This window comes from Bombina bombina, chromosome 12, assembly GCF_027579735.1.
Source record: "Bombina bombina isolate aBomBom1 chromosome 12, aBomBom1.pri, whole genome shotgun sequence".
Lineage (NCBI taxonomy): Eukaryota > Metazoa > Chordata > Amphibia > Anura > Bombinatoridae > Bombina > Bombina bombina.
In genome coordinates, this window is record NC_069510.1 from 80629320 (window position 1) to 80647275 (window position 17956).

At 37.3% G+C, this 17956-nt stretch overlaps 2 protein-coding genes across 2 annotated transcripts in view; one reads left to right on the top strand and one right to left on the bottom strand.

The window, feature by feature from the left end:
* The window catches only part of SYN1 (synapsin I), a 437372-nt gene that overhangs the window by 211670 nt on the left and 207746 nt on the right, over nt 1–17956 (bottom strand). The gene's annotated exons all lie outside the window — the stretch shown is intronic.
* TIMP1 (TIMP metallopeptidase inhibitor 1) lies at nt 283–15382 on the top strand. The gene is made up of 6 exons (XM_053695582.1): nt 283–436; nt 1746–1879; nt 7590–7678; nt 9344–9461; nt 10855–10976; nt 14071–15382. Exons 2-6 carry the CDS (start codon nt 1771–1773, stop codon nt 14278–14280), a joined length of 648 nt encoding a protein of 215 aa, XP_053551557.1. The 5' UTR covers nt 283–436; nt 1746–1770; the 3' UTR covers nt 14281–15382.

The following is a 17956-nucleotide window of genomic DNA, read 5'->3' on the forward strand; positions in this document are numbered from 1 at the left end:
TAGTTTTAAAGCAAATTACAAGAAATAGAAGTGCATTACATAGTAAACAGGTCATTAAAATGTATTGCACTAATTAATAGTGATTACTGGAAAAAAAAAACTATTTGCAAGTTCTTGCTACTGGCTACATGTGACATTTGTGACATTTCATGCATTGGTGCTGTCAATATAAATGACCCTGGTAATTTCTTATTGCAGTGACACTGTCTTTTTGTGATGCTTACAACTTCCCAGTTCTACCACTGTGTGACCTCTTCTAGTTTTGAAATCAGTGACTAAGAGGGAAGGCGTCTTGGGCTGGGCTCTGGGCCAATCATATCACAGGAAGGGAGGAGGCGTGCTGAGCTCTATATAGCAGTGAGTGAGATGCAAACAGAAGCAAGTGCAGAAGCCAGAAGCACAGACATCATCGCCAGTCTCAGCAGTCAGCAATCAGGTAACTATTTATCCCTATACCAAGAACTGAGACCGGACATGACATGACCCATGCACTGCCAGAGCCCAGACAAACTCAGAAACCCTTGCACTGTCAGATCCCGGGAACCACTGCACAAGCAGGGCAAAACAACAACATCAGTAACTCCTTCACTGCCAGATCCCAGCCAGCAGCAGTTACAGCTACGCAGTCAGAGCCCAACCAAACTCAGCATCCCTTGCACTGCCAGAGCCCAACCAAACTCAGCATCCCTTGCACTGCCAAAGCCCAGCCAACATCATTAACTCCTTCACTTCCAGAACCCAGCCAAACTCAGAAACCCTTGCACTGCCAGAGCCTAGCCAAACTCAGAAACCCTTGCACTGCCAGAGCCTAGCCAAACTCAGAAACCCTTGCACTGCCAGAACCCAGCCAGCATCAGTAACTCCTTCACTGCCAGAGCCTGGGCAAATTCAGAAACCCTTGAACTGCCATTACCCAGCCAACATCAGTAACATCTTCACTGCCAGATCCCAACTGACAGGAGTTACCTCTAAAAATACCAGAGCCCAGAAGAACTCAGCAACTCTTGCACTGCCAGAGCCTAGATAAACTCAGCCTGCCAACATCAGTAACCCCTGAAATGTCAGTCAACATTAGTAACCCCTGCACTGTCAGAGCCTAGTCAACATCAGTAACCCTTGCACTTTCATAGTCCAGCTAACATCCTTAACCCCTGCACTACCAGAGCCCAGCTAATATTTGTAAACCCTACACTCCCCAACATCGACAACTAATGGAAAGCCAAAGACTTGCCAAAATCAGTAAACCCTGAACTGCCATAGCCAACCGACATCAGTAACTCCACTATCACAGCTTGCCATTAGTAACTCTTGCATTGCTAGAGCTCATTCAACTTTAGTAATCTCACTGTCACAGACCACCATCATAAACCCCTGCCCTGCCAGGGCCCATCCAACCATCAGCAACCCCTGCAATGCCAGAGCCCATCTCACATCATTAACTCCTGTACTGCAAGAGCCCGGAACATGTAATTAACCCCTACACTGCCAGAGCACATCCACGCAGCCTTTACCCTTTTTCCATTAGTGACTCTTGCACATTATAAATGTAATCCTTTACTGTCAGGGTTAATTACATTACAGAATCAAAGCCATGATTTATTAACCTGTTTCTTACCAATAAGTTAGCTACATCACTTAGTCATGTATGACATAATATAAACCCATTCCTTCTTGATCACATTTTGTAACCATGTTATTTGCTTATGCACCAATACTTAACTTGTTTTTTATTTTTATGTTTGCAGCTTGGAGAATAACCGACGTTACAAAATGTTCTTTGCCTTGTTTTTGGTGATTTTTGCCTGCATTAGCAAGGAAGCATGGAGCTGCAGGTGTGCCCTAAGGCACCCACAAAGTGCATACTGTAACTCCGATGTGGGTAAGTCTTACAGGACCAATACATACAACAGAAGTGCATAATCAACAAATGCATAATACATAGACAATGCAATAGCCTGAATTTAAAATGAGTAATAGATATATTTCAAACAAATTTAAAAGTAAGTGGCATTTTCTTTTCCCTGTCGTCATGTGACAGCCATCAGCCAATCACAAAATGAATATACTTATATACTGGGAATTTCTGCACATGCTCAGTAGGAGCTGGAGCCTCAGAAAGTGTAAATATAAAAGGACTGTGTGACATTTTGATAATGGAAGTGAATTTGAAAGTTGTTTGTTTTTCTTTTAACTGCATGGAAAGTTTAATTTTGACTTTATTGTCCCTTTCTGATGCTTTAAAATGATATGTCTGATATAAGACAGTAGGATGAAAAGTCTTTAGACATATCTAAGAGACCAAGAAAGATATAAATAAGGCAGTTCCGTAGGGACAGCCTGAAGAAAAAAAGTATGGTCCTCAGAGATATCTGTGGTTACTTAGAGACAGCTCAGAAAGATAAACAACGATGGGAAACAGAGAAAGTATTTGTAGACAGCTCGCTCAATACAAGAAGAGAAAGTATTTGTAGACAGCTCGCTCAATACAAGAAGAGAAAGTATTTGTAGACAGCTCAGTGAAATGAAGAAGAGAAAGTATTTTGAGAATAAATGTTCTTTGAGACAGAGAAAGTGCATTTTCAAACTAAACTTTCATGATTCAGACAGATGTGCAATTTTAAACACCTTTCCAGTTTATATCTATTAGAAAATGTGTTTTGTTCTCTTGGTATCATTTGTTGCATACCTAGGTAGCCTCAGCAACAGCAATGCAATACTGGGAACTAGCTGCCAATTAGTTGCTGCACATATATATATTCCTACTGTTATTGGCTATTTTGTTTAGCTACCTCCCGGTATTTCATTTTTGTGCCTTTAACAAAGGATACCAAGAGCATGAAGCTAATTTTTTTAAGAGAAGTAAATTGGGAAGTTGTTTAAAATTGCATAATCTATCTGAATCATAAAATAAACAAATGAGTTTCATGTCCCTTAAAGGGATACTGAACCCAATGTTTTTCTTTCGTGATTCAGAGCATGCAATTTTAAGCAACTTTCTAATTTACTCCTACTATCAATTTTTCTTTGTTCTCTTGCTATCTTTATTTGCATCTAAGTTATTTTTTTGTGGTTCAGCACTTGTTTATTGGTTGGTTAAATCAATCCACCAATCAGAAAGAACAACCTAGGTTGTTCATCATAAATGGACCGGCATCTAAACTTACATTCTTGATTTTCAAATAAACATACCAAGAGAATGAAGAAAATTTGATAATAGCAGGCCCATTTATCAAAGGGCTTGCGGACCTGATCCGACACTGCGGATCAGGTCCGCAAGACCTCGCTAAATGCGGAGAGCAATACGCTCTCCGCATTTAACATTGCACCAGCAGCTCACAAGAGCTGCTGGTGCAACGCCGCCCCCTGCTGACTCGCGGCCAATCGGCAGCCAGCAGGGAGCTGTCAATCAACCCGATCGTATTCGATCGGGTTGATGTCCGGCGATTCCTGTCCGCCTGTTCAGAGCAGGCGGACAGGGTTATGGAGCAGCGGTCTTTAGACCGCTGCTTCATAACTTGTGTTTCTGGCGAGTCTGAAGACTCGCCAGAAACACGGCCCTTCAAGCTCCGTACGGAGCTTGATAAATGGGCCTGTAGGAGTAAATTAGAAAGTTGCTTAAAATTGCATGCTTTGTCTGAATCACAAAAGAAAAAATTTGGGTTCAGTGTCCCTTTAAAGAGACAGTCTGGTAAACCAAACAACACCCTGAGAGACAGGAACAGGAAAAATAAAAGCTTGAGAAACAGTCAGACTGAGTACAGAGAAAGAGACACCCCAGGTAAAAAAAGAGGACAGAGCAAGACAGATTATTCCAACACAACCAAAGGGCATAAAACGTTGCAATAAAAGACGACTGTGCTCAGAGAAACTTCAATTGTTTGCAAGTTACAATCCACCTTCTTTAATTTCTTGTGAAGACAGTAAAGCTTATTAAAGTTTTTTTGAAGATTCTTGTTAGTATATCCCAGGATTAAGATCAGTATTTGAGGTTTAAAGTGGCATTAAGTTAATTGATGTGCATAGCTTATATCGTCAAGCACTGCTGTGCAAATGATGTGTATACTAGCAACATGTTAAAAACACTCACACTCTCCGGGGTTTGCAAACCAAAAGCTATGTGTTTAAAGGGACATGAAGATCAATAGGAAATGTTATTGGTTCAGATAAAACATGTAATTTTAACCTTATAGCGTCGTTATGGCGTTGTATTCCGTCTAAACGGCGCTGGGCTTTAGCGCCGTTAGGACGAAATACAATGTCATAGCCGTTGATGTGATCGCGGTCTGGAGAGCGTGCCTATCGTCATAGGGATGTCCCCCTGACCTGATCCCATAATTGAAATCTCGCGATGTAGACATCATGATCCTGCCATGAAAGGGTTAAGAGACTTTTTTTTTTTTTTTAGTAACTTTACCTACCTAGGTAGACAGCAGTGCACTACCGAGAGCTAGCTGCTCACCAGATGTGTTCAGCTAGATGCCAGTGGTGCATTGCTGCTTTGCAGATGACTTTAACTATGTGCTTAACCCATTTATATGGAAGCAATAGTGCAATAACAGGTCAGATTGTATGTTTTTTTCAATAGCTCTGTCACTGGGATTTTCTCGCCAGGGCTCAGATAGGGAAATAAGTCTTATAATGAAAATTGCATAAGGTAAACACCAAGCTAGAATAACTTTGTATCTATGTTTTTAGCCACAAATGTGTATATTAGATCTGCAGGATTTAAATGGATATTCTATTTGCTTTTTTCCCCTTGGTATTCTTTGTTGAAAGTTAAACCTAGGTAGGCTCATATGCTAATTTTTAAGCCCTTGAAGGCCGCCTCTTATCTCAGGGCATTTTGACAGTTTTTCACAGCTAGACAATGCTAGTACATGCATGACATATAGATAACATTGTGCCGACTCCCATGGAGTTACTTATGAGTCAGCACTGATTGGCTAAAATCCATGTCTGACAAGGAAACTGAGATAAGGGGCAGTCTGCAGAGGCTTGGATACAAGGTAATAGCAGAGGTAAAAAGTGTATTATTATAATTGTGTTGGTTATGCAAAACTGGGGAATGGGTAATAAAAGGATTATCTTTTTAAACAATAAAGTAGACTATCCCTTTAAGAGATTAAATACATAAAGTTTCCCTATGTGTTTAAACCTTTTGTGGGGGTTAAGCACATGTAAGCTTGAGTCACTAATACAAAATGAAACATGTGCTAACGACAGAGAGCATGGGATTTTTGTATTTCAATGTGTCTTAAAGTTGCAGTGCATTGCAGCCCTCTCTGGAAGCCTAAGAGTTAAACATCTTCAGTGTAGCAATGGGCAGAAATGTGAGACATTCTTATATTTTCTAGGTCTGTTAGCCAAGTAAAACATTCCTCTTTTTATGATGTCTTCATAGGACGTGTCTCACTGATGATTTCCCATTGGGAAAATCTTGTGTATCTTTACAACTTAATCTCCCTGTAGAATACAAGTGCTCAGTACAGATACCCACAGTGGAAAAGCAACAAAAACAAAGAATACTTTCTGGGTCATGATTAGTGTCTTGAGACTGCATCTCTAGGGGGGGGGGGGGGGAAATAAACTAGTGAATATGTTGGATAAGGGAAGAAAGAAAAGGGACTTTTTCATGTAAATCAAGTGTTTCTAAAGGGAGGCATATTTCAGAGAAAGAAATACAAGCAGTGGAGTCTTGGGGGGGACGACTTCCCAGGGACCTAACAGTGTTTTGGGCAGTGGACATGCAATGGGAGGGACTTTGGGCATCTGGGGGTCCATGGGTGAGGCTTGGGGAAGCCTTACATTGAGGTAGTGAAATAAATTGAGTGACAATCACAGTTGGAGGTCTAATAAACAAACTACCATTTAGAAAAAAAAAAAAAAAAAAGGAACAAACAAATGCACAAAAGAAAATTCACTGATTCAGTTGTGCAGTAGCACAGTAGTTGTGCAGAAAGGTAGCGGTATCACTAGCTACTACTTTAACTTTATGTATTTGTCTAGCTGATCCTTTCCCATAGGAAATAGTCTAAAATGGATTTTTGTTACCAAATTCTGAATACCCCCCCCCCCTCCCCTTTAACAAATATTGAAGGTGAAACAAAATATATTTTCTTTAGTGATGACAAGGGGGGGATGCAAATTTACCAGAAGTAAAGTGTATATACTGAAAAGCTTCACAAGGAAACCACAAAGCTATATATAGATACTTAGATTACGCTGGTTGTAACATATGGGTTGTGCAGTTACGTTTTTTTTTCTTGAGAAATTACTTCCTCCGATCTCTTTCCTGTTTCTCAAATGTATTAAATAAACATCTATCTATTCCTTGTGCTTTTTACACATCTCTTTCATCAGTGGTTTTCTCTTTCTTTCTGGTCTTACATAATCATCTCTACTTTTGTGTTACAGTCTCATGTTTATACTTTTCCCCCAATACATTTCTGTCCATTCTTTGACTCTCTGTTCCAAGTTAATCTCTTCTCTAGTTCACCTTTTCCTTCAATCTTCCTTCCACTTTAATGTTGTACTTTCTCTGTCTTTTCCATATCCATCTATTCTATGAATGCATCCATGCTTCTTGTTCACTTCCTCCTCATTAAACCCTTCTCTAGCTCACCTATCAATGACCCTCCATTCTCTGGCTAACTTCTTCCATGTCTATCCCTTCCATGGCTCACCTATTCTACATCCATCCCTTCTCTGGCTTATTTCTTCCATCTCTTCTCTGTTTCACCTCTTCCATATCCATCCCTTACCTAACTCACCTCTTCTGTGTCTATTAATTTGGCTCTCATCTTTCATGTTATCTCCTTATCTGGCCCACCACTTCAATATCATTACATCTCTGACTATTCACTTCCATATCGATCCCTTTTTTGGCTCCAAACTTCCATGCCATTCCTTCTCCATGGTATCTGTTCCTTCTCTTTCTATCCTCTTCCATGTGTGCTTCTTCTCTGGCTTGGCTATTCCATGTCTATCTCTTGAATGCCCATTCTTTGCTAGTTATTCCTTAAAACATCTATTACTTCCCTAGCTTTTTTTTAACATATCTATCCATCCTACTAATTTCTTCTTACAAGTTCAAACCTAACGTGCGTTCCTCCTTTCCTCTCTGGTTCTCCTCTTTAATGCTTATCAATTGTCTGGTTCTCTATATAGATACTTTTACTTTTGCTTGAGCTCTTAATGTCAACTGTTCCTGTTCTGGTTTTCCTTAAATCCAAATGTGTCCTAGTTATCGACTTACATGTTCATCCTGTGTCTTTGTTGGGTTTCCTCTTACATGTCCAAAATTCCTTGATATCTATGCCTTGATTGTTTTTTTATTTCATATGTCTATATCCTCACTCATTTTCCATTTAATGAATTCCTATCTCTCTTACAGATTCTCTCATTATGCCCATTTATCTCCTCTTCACCATCTTTATCTCCACTAGCTTTCCTTAAATCGAGCCTCCTACGTATGGTCTTTTCTGTCCTTTCACTTACCTGATTAACTGTTTTTTTTCTCTTACTGCCTGCCTTTTCTTACATATGTCTAATTATTAAATTGACCTCAGAAATCTCTTTTCTATTTTCAGTCATTCGGGCCAAGTTTGTTGGACAAACATTACATACAACCTCAGACGGTACCGCCACCTTGGTGAAGTATGAAATCAAAACCATTAAGGTATTCTTCTGTCCTTCTTTCTGTGTACTTGTTATTAAAGATGTTGTCAATATTATTTAGCACTTGTCTTATTAGGCATGCAAAATAGTAGGACTTTTGTCATGAAATTCTTTTTTTGTTGCCAAAGGAATCAGTAACTATGTTAAGACAAACCTTAAATTTTGGCAGGAATAAGGATAAAAGATGTTGTATAACGCTGCCCTACTTTCACAAATGCATTTACCAAATTGCACAGTGAAGGTCTAAATGATCTTTATACGTACAGACTAAGCCGTCTGCAGTGGAATGATATGATTCTTTAGAGCTACTGTCACTGTCACCACCAGCTCGTTTATTTTAATCCCTACAGCATATTGTCATCAAATCCCAACCTCCATCTACACCATGACCAACAAGGAGAATTAGCTCATACGATTAATTGATATGACTAGGAGTGTGTTAGTCCATAGAGAAAGTTAAAATGAACAACACATGTAGATCTTAACAGCAAAAAGTCAGATAGTAAGGGGTGCAGGCTGACTCAAAAATGAATCATTAGTGTCCATTGATTGCTATGTGTATATCCCTCACAAATAGGTTAACACATAGATAAAGTCCTGCTTGAGTGGTGCAACACACTGCAAACCCTGAGCAGGAAATAGGCATTGAGTCAATTAGGAAGAGCACAACAATGACTTCTCCTAATACGCTACAATATGTTGCAGTCAGATTCACTCATAGCATTTCTGGACCAGCATCTAACAAGCTGGTGATTGGTAGCTACATAAATATCCCTATTGTCATTGTCTCACCTCATGTGTTTAGCTAGCTCCTAGAATGTAATTGCTCCTCTGGAGAATACTTTAAATATGTGTTTAACCCCTTTGCAGTGGTCAGTAATGCTATAACAAATTACACTCCCTAGAGAGTCTAAGATACAAATTATGTAACCTGGATTTTCACCTAACCCAGCTATTAAAACCTTAGTTACAGAATTAGCTTCCCGGCCTATAGGGATTGTGGGACAAGCACAATTTCTACATAAATATAAGATGTGTTTAATTTATTTTCTAATGAGGGGAGACACTTTCTTTACTAAATTCAGTGAACTCTGCCCCTTTGAGGTCTGTGAGCTGCAAGAATACAGTAAGTTTAGTGAACCTTAGCGCTGTGGAATCTGTTGGCGCTCTACAAATAACCGATAATAATAATAATAATAACCTAACCCAGGGCCACTGCATAGACTAGGACAGTGATGGCTAAACTTGGCACCCTTGATGTATTCGGAACTACATTTCCCATGATGCTCAACTAGACTGCAGAGTGCCTAAGCATCATGGGAAATGTAGATTAAAAACATCTGTTGTGCCAAGGTTAGCCATCACTAGATTCTGGCTAATTAGAAACAGCTATGAGAGTCTAATGGCTGGAAATGCATGTTTAAAAGGGAATATAATAAGACAGAAAAGCCACAGGTTTTAATAACAAAATTAAGATCCAATCACATTTGTAAACAAATTTAAAATCAGAATCTAGGTCCTTCTTGCATCAACTGTTGGTTGGCACTCTGCACAAAGTGAAACTTCTACTGAATGTTAGACTTATAAGCAATCACGAATAAGTATTAGTATAATTTAGCAGTCTGGCCTATGTATACCACTTAAATATTTGTTTTATTTTTTATAGATATTCAAGGCACCTGCAGGAATACAAGATATCCAGTTTTTGTACACTCCGCAGATGGATAGTCTGTGTGGTTACTCTCACCACTCCACCAATAAAAGCGAGGAATTTGCAGTCACTGGTGAGGCTTTGCATATATTTCCAATCTTCTATGATATATTTTATTCACAATCTCTATAATGTAACCCAAAACAGTCAAATTCAGACCTGTTCTCACAAACCCCCATAAGATCTATGCATCAGGGTAGATTTACCACAATCATAAGTTAAGAAGCAGTGGTCGTAAGACCGCTGCTCCCTAATTCATCCCCCACCTCTGAGGTGGCGATCTGCAATCATCCCAATCAAATACGATCAGGATGATTGACAACCCCTGCTAGCGGCCGATTGGCCGCGAATGTGCAGGGGGCGGCATTGCACAAGCATTTCACAAGAAATGCTTGTGCAATGTTAAATGCCGCTTTTGAGACATTGCAGTGTAGACTGACATGTGTGATCCTGCAACCACAAATTTAGAGGTACAATAAAGTCAAAATGTAACTTTCATGATTCAGATAGTGCGTGTAATTTTACTCAGTCACATTTAACCTATATTTTCAAATTTGATAACAGCTGTAAATTGGAAAGTTGTGTAGAATTATATGCTCTATCTGAATCATAAAATTTAAAAAAAATGTGGGCTTTCATGTCCCTTTAAGAAGCAGTTCCTGCTTCTTATTGTCTGTCACCTCAGAGGTAGGAGACATAAATCAGGACAAACTCGTTCATTTGAGTGACAGGCCCTGCTCTACGGTGATTGGTTGAGAAAGAGCAGGGAGCAGGATTGCACAAGAGAGATCTTTTGCTATCTTAAACTTTGCAGCACAAGTGGCAATTGTGGACCGACAGGTTCTCTGCTTGAGAATCTCCTCCTGCAGCTTGATAAATTTACCTTTATGTTTTCATGGAATTTCAAACTGTAAGTGGTAAATGTTGAGGTGTTTGATTAGCAGCCCATATTAACCTCTGTTTCAAATATGATTTTAACATGTGAATATCCTTAACTATTTCACTTTGCATATGTATATGAGTTTGTGATTGGCTGATAGCTGTCACGTGACACAGGAGGCATGTAAATAGGAAATTTTGAAATTTGCCTGAAAACAAATTGCTAATTTGAGTGCTACTACAGTCTCTTTTTATTATGTAACTATTTTGCACTCAAGGGGTTAAATTCTTACAACTGTCTCCTGGGAAATGGTACTATCACAGAGACTAAAGTGTATCCTATTCCTATGGGAAAGCTGTGGTGTGAAACAGAGGCTAAAGTGTGACATCATTCTTGCAGCACGATATTTTACAGTCACTATTCCCAGTACCCACAATTCCATGTAGACAATAATATAATAAAATTATACAGAGCTTTTATTTACCTGATGTATAAATCTCCTTACAAAGCCAATAATATTTGTATTTCCATCTCTAGAACAAAGTCTCCACCAGCTACATTTGTGCTAATTGTTGTTTTCTCGCAGGCTTCGTTATGAATGACAGAGTCCATATTAATTTGTGTGGATTTATTACACCATGGGCATCACTTTCTCCTTATCAGAAGAAAGGGTTTCAACAGCTCTACAAGGAGAACTGTCAATGCCAGGTGAGTGATTAACACAAACATTTTATATACTGAGAAAGGATTGAAATTAACAATGCAGTAGTCTGTATATTCTTGTAGTGTATGAAACAGAGGGATATATTACATGCAATTTAGCGTGAGTTTTCAAATTAATTGTACAAATTAAAAGAGAAATCAGAATGCGTGAAGCACCTCTGTTAGTACTTAGTTTTTTTAGTGCTCTTTAAAGGGTCATTCAAATCCAATCTTCCATAAATGTATCATTAAAAGTGTACTCTGCACATATCAACCAATCATTTTGCAGCATGTAGGAGTGTCAGGGTTCATTAGTAAAAAAATATAACAACATTCATTTATTTATTTTTTTGCTGTAAGAAGCCTCTGAAAATGGGGCTTGTTTCGCACTTCTTAGAATGGTTGGAGCTAAGATCTAGTACTGCTCAGTTTGGCTAAACCTGCTACACACTACACAGTGATTGCTTAGAGCAGTGCACAAGCCCTAAAAGGCTACAATCATAGGGGATAGGATATACTTACTCACCAGGATATTCAAATGGTTTATTCCTGCACTAACTTTGATTTGCAAGATCTAAAAATTGCTAAATAAAATCATCAGATTTTACAAAGGTCATTTTTTTTAGCCGTTTTATTTAGTCAAACTTTAAACAGTGACTGTATGTTGTATTTGATATTACACTATTTGAGAATGAGTCATTTAAATGAAGATATGTTTTACCCAATAAGAATCTCAGTAAAAAGAAATATGCATTCCAATATTACACAATACTTTCTAATAAAAACATGCATATTTCTACATGATTTCCTGTATTTCATATGTATTAGTCATCCTTAATAGGAGGCTGTTTCCATAGAAACATGGCCAAACAAAAAGTCACCACAAACGGTACTTTGCTAGCAGGCTTGCTGCCAAACATTACCTAGGCAGGTGGCTTCAATCATTTAAGGGTTAATTGTGCTAAACTAAAGGGGAAAACAGGTCACATGATAAGGTGCATTATATAGAACATGAGCAATACTGTATTCAACACCAACCAAACTGTATTTATATAACAAATCTTAAATGTATTTGTTCTAAATTAATTTAAAATGTACAACACGTAACGTCAGAGGTTTCAGTTAAGACAAAGGCCACACCCCTAGGGGTTCCATCTGGTCCTGCCATCAATAGTGGCATTGCTACAGGGAGGGCTGGTGGGTCCCAAGCTCTACTTGCTTCTTGTGTGTCCCCCTGAAAAGTAGGGCTCACTGTGTAAGGAAAGTGTTTGGATTTTCCTCTACAAATATGGTGGTGGGGTTCCCAAAATGGCCACCACAATGTTGAAAAGCTACCACCATATTTGTACAGGAAGTGCATATACTCTAGTGTTGACTAACCTGGTGGAAGGATGACTCACAGTCATATAGAAATAGCTCCTCTTTAACCAAGGTGAGTCTGCCGGCTCATTTTCTGCTGATTACAGATAGCCATGTAGGACACTTTAAAAAGGGGAGGGGGCCCTACCACTGTCATTGTGTAGGGGGCCAGTGAAGTCTAGTTATGCCTCTGGATCTAAGCAATCACTGGGAAATATAAGAAGCTGGTTCGGGCAATTTATAGTATTTTACAGCAGACTTAAAGGGACATAATACTTATATGCTAAATCACTTGTAACTGATGCAGTATAACTGTAAAAAGCTCTATGTAAAAAAGGAAGATATTTTACCTCACAATTTCCTCAGCTCACCAGAGTAAGTGCTGCGTAAAAAGTTATACTTATACTGATTTGCTGCTTAAAGTCCTATACAGTTGGGTGTGAATACTTAGGACATTTTGAGATAAACTATCTTTCTTTTTTACATAGAGATGTTCAGGTGATATTTTCTAGTCAGCTTTTTACAGCTATGCTGCGTCACTTTCAAGTGTTTCAACATTTGGGTATCAAGGCCCTTTAAATACAGAATCTGACCCCCAGCCTCTTAAGGGAACAAAGAACAGGCACAATTTTTTACAGCAAAAGGAGGGTATTTTACAGCAAAAACAATCAAAATAAAACAAGAATGTAGATTGCAATGTTGTTTTATTTGCATTAATTCATTCATTTATGGATAATGAAAGTGCCAAGTGATATAAAAGGCTAACAAATTCTAGATAGAATGAAGGGTATTTAAAGTAAAGATGAGCATGAGAATAATATGCAGAGGTATTTTTTAAATAATATTAGTTGCATAAATATTTGAAAATATTTTGAACCTAGATTAATTGTATGGCTATATAGAAACAATTATAAACAGGTCACTAGAGTGTGCAACCAATCACTGTGTGGAATGTAGCAGTGTTAAGTGTTTTTGCAGTTAAATTACAGGAAAAGGGGAGAAAATAAATAATAAAAGTATACTGCATATACTGTGTTTTACTGCACATAAAAACATTTTATATTATAATCTTAAAGGGTCATGAAACCACATTTTTTTCTTTTATGATTCAGATAAAACATACTATTAAAAAAAAAAAGCTTTCCAATTTACTTATATACTCTAATTTGCTTAGTTCTCTTGGTATCCTTTGTTGAAAAGCATACATAGGTAGGGTCAGGAGCTGGGAACTAGCGACTGATTGGTGGCTGCAAATATTTTCCTCATTTCATTGGCTTACCAATGTCTTCACCTAGTTCCCAGTAGTGCATTGCTGCTCCTTCAACAAACAATACCAAGAGACTAAAGCAAAATTGAAAATAGAAGTCATTTGGAAAGTTGTTTAAAAATGTATGCTCTATATGAATCATAAAAGAACAATTTTGGGCTCATGTCCCTTTAAATGGTTTAATGTCTATTTAATTATCAGCAGTAATCATTCATCATAGACTTTTCACAAATCTGAATGTCACTTTCTAAACAATAATGGAAATTAAACTCCAAAATTACGTTCACAATAGCAGATAACATATTTAACTAAATATTGCAATATTTGCTCTACAAGGAGTAGTGAAAATTTTTTATAAAAAAAGTCAGTTATATATTTAAAGTAAAAAATGAAGACATTTACCAATCCCTAATAGTCGTAAAGGGTCATATTTTTGTGATTTACCAACTCTCTGTTCATCTTTTACTATTACAGATTATCCCGTGTTACAGCGTCCCATGTGAGACTGAAAACAACAAGCAGTGTTTGTGGACAGATTTAGTAATGAAGCAGATTTTAAAGAATAACGAGGGTCCTCAAAGCTCAAAACTTCTCTGTGTGGAAAATAATGACGGTTTCTGTGTCTGGGAGTCCATGAAATCACGTTTATATACTACAGTCTCTAAGTTATCAAGATCACAATAAATTGCCCCCCCCACTATCTCAGCTCTGATTTAACCTTTTCACGTACAAATTCGGACCACCACCTAACCCTTTTGTTTGTGATCCTGGGACTCACTGCTTTTATTGAAGATATGTAAAACTGAAATGAAATCCTGTGGGGGAAACAGGAGTTAGCCTACCCTGTGACGTCCAACGTAAATGCTGTAAAATATACAATCTTCCTAGGCTAAAAGAGAATGGTTTTATAAATAACCATTTTTACCATGGCTTATTGCACAATTATAATTTTTTTTTTAATCTAGACTATATTTAAAACAATTTGATAGCCTACTGTAGCTCTACATGATAAACATAGAAATCACTGTGAACTCATCCTTAATTATTTCCTTAAACACCAAATTAAACAACATTCTACATGTAAAATTAATTCATTCAACTACATGGAGAACTGACTTTATAAAAGTGAGGTCAAGGCACATGCTAGAGGAGTGTACCCTTTCCTTATATCGCTCCAAACCAATACCAGAAATCTAGAGAAACTATCATCTGAAGAACCGTTTTATCACGTGATGAATTAACATCTTAGTTATTGGAATTAAAGGGACAATTCATTTTTAAATATGCATTAGATATCAATCACTGTATTGATAAATGTAATTATCAAAATGTTTATTGTTTTGGAATACTTCATTTTTATTCCCACTATAGGGGATGCCATTTTGCGTTTCATATCCCTTTAAAGGGACATAAAACACTAAATACATTTTATATGCATCTTATTCCCCATCTCCTGCTAGTTATGTGTGCTGCCATGTTGAAATTGACCTTTTATTGTATTCCAGTGCTGATGTGTTTGCAAATGTGCAGTAACTCTCCTTCATATACCTGCAATGTAACCTAAGTTCCAAAATGGCGGCACACATATTTAGATGGAGGCGCATGAAATCTATTTGGTGTTTCATGTCCCTTTAAATTCTCAAAGGCAGATAGATTTGTGGTTGCCTAGCACATTCCTAATTTAGAAATCTGTATACACTTTGCATTGGAACCAAAATGAATCTGTACTGCACGACTTCCTATTGTATAGAGTTTTACTTTGGATAAAAATAAAGATTTGATTATATGTTTTTTTTGTACATAAATATGTTTGTCTTTCTGTAATCTAACCAAACACATTGATCACGCAGGAAGTGCGGAATTTATCTCATTATTACGCACTGCAGGGGAAGAAATTAATCTGACAGGCTGAATTGTGAAAGGATTACAATTATTCAAATGAGCTGAACTTAAATCTCTCAGTGGAGAAGAATATTTTTTTTAGGAAAAAGGCCTTAGTACTGTAGTAGTTCTGGGGGGTGGCATAGTCTAATTTGTTAGAGCATGTCATTTTAGCACTAGCGACTCTGCTGTGGTGAGCCAGTCAGCAGCAGGGGTTAAACATATTCTTGCAGGGTAAAATTAGAGTATGTCATTTTTTTCATTATCATGGCCCTTTAATAAGGCTTCCAAAATGTCTTCCACAAAAATACTGGATAATCAGTAAGTGGCTGGGCATGTGTTGTAGGTGGGGTTACACAATGGCCTACCCAAATGCTCCAACTTATACGCCATATATATTTTTCACAACTGAGCAATAATTGTATCCCCTTGGATGCCAGTTACACACAAATACATTATTTGATCTCTTTGGCTGCCAGTAACATATATATATATATATATATATATATATATATATATATATATATATATATATATATATATATATATATATATATATATATATATATATACAGCAGTGATTTGAATCCTTTTACAGCCAGTAACACAGTGGCAGCATTTAACACCCACAGGGCAGTGTTTTATCACCTACCATGACTGCCAGTAATATATTACACAGTCATTTTCTATTTTTACTCTCTTTGGCTGCCAGTAAGACAGAACAGTGCATGTGCCGTATCATATATCTGGGTCATATCTGTTATGCATAGAAGCAGAGGAGGCCCTTAAAATGTAGCTGTCACTCAGGGGATGTAAAGAAAAAAGAATCCTGGATATTTAAGTGTTCCGTATTTTTTGGAAAGATTTTATTAGACAGCGTAATGAGATACTGGACTGTCCAGGTAAATACTATTAAACATTCTTAAGTATTTACAAAAGTATCTTTCATGTGAATGATAAACCCAGAGATAGAACTTTTTTCACTTTCTGCGATGAGATTAGTTTAGTGAAAAAAAATTCTGCAGGTCATTTTGAAATAAAATTCAATGTCAAATTAGGCAGTTACGTAAAAGCACCAGCTTAAAGGGACATGAAACCCACATTTTTAAATTCATGATTCAGAAAGAACATGCAATTTTAAACAACTTTCCAATTTACTTCTATTATCTAATATGTATAATTCTCTTGATATCCTTTGTTGAAAAGCATATCTAAATAGGCTCAGTAGATGCTGCTTGGTGGCTGCATATAGATGCCTCATGCGATTGGCTCACCCATGTCCATTGCTATTTCTTCAACAAATGATATCTGAAGAATGAAGCAAATTAAATAATAGAACAAAATTGGAATCTAGATTAAAATTGTATCCTCTATCTGAATAATGAAAGAAAAATATAGGGTTTCATGTCCCTTTAATTGCAATGTGATGGTTAACTGGAGAATAAAGCAATTTTTTTTTTAATATATTGCAGCAATTAAAAAAATGGTATTGCAAATTAGCTGCCGAGAAAAAAAAAAAGAAATGATCAGTTTTTAAAATGCCTTTTGAATAAATTTGTTTCCTTTGTTCTTGGTCTAATATCACATAATTATAAGGTAAAAATGTAGTGATAAAAAAGATCCATTGCTCACAAAACGTCTTACGTCACAGCTTTGCAGACTGTTGAAAACCATACCTGAGCGCCAGTCATCATTCAATGTGCTGCTGGTTTGCAGAGCTGCCCCATATTTGACTGTTATCTTTAAACAGTGCTCCACTCTGTATCATGTGACAGACATGAGCCAATCAGAGACTAGTATACGTATACCCTGTGAGCTTGTGCACATGCTCAGTAGGATCTTGTTCCCCAGAAAATGTGAATATAAAAAGATGTGCAAAATTTGATAATGGAAGTAAAATGGAAAGTGTCTTAAAACTGCTGTTCTATCTGAATCATAAAAGTTTATTATGACTTGTGTCCCTTTAAGGGAAACTTACACAGTGCAGGCAGAGCACAGAACTGTTTAAAAAGAACAGCCTGATGCGGAGCAGCGCTGCAAAGTTAAAGTGCTAACAGTTCCTGCATGTGTCTCATTCTTTCTGTAGACAAGCTGCATTTTCTGCGATAACATCTCAGCATGTTCTGCCATGGGGATGATAAAGAACAAAGTTCTGAGGATGATGATCCTTAATGAAATAATGCAAGGAGGATAGGTGAGAATTGGCGCTTATATCAACCCTAATGCCAAGTATAGAAGGGTCTCTCTCCAAGAACCCTGAGGAGGATAGTAGAATAATTTAAGCGGAAATACTGGCGCTGAAAGCAGGGTAGTACACAAATACAATATACGGGTAACCTAAAAGGGTCTACCTTAGCAGAAATATAATCGTTATAAAAGTTAATAAATGGTAATAGCCTAATATATATCTTAGAAAATATATTTAATAGTGTAAAATTACAATACAATCAAGATTATAAAATCAGTGTTAATAAAATCA

Coding starts and splice junctions, on each gene's coding strand:
- TIMP1 (XM_053695582.1), top strand. CDS start 1,771: ATGTTCTTTGCCTTGTTTTTGGTGATTTTTGCCTGCATTAGCAAGGAA. Junction 9,462..10,854: donor CGAGGAATTTGCAGTCACTG/GTGAGGCTTTGC, acceptor GTTTTCTCGCAG/GCTTCGTTATGAATGACAGA. Junction 10,977..14,070: donor AGGAGAACTGTCAATGCCAG/GTGAGTGATTAA, acceptor TTACTATTACAG/ATTATCCCGTGTTACAGCGT.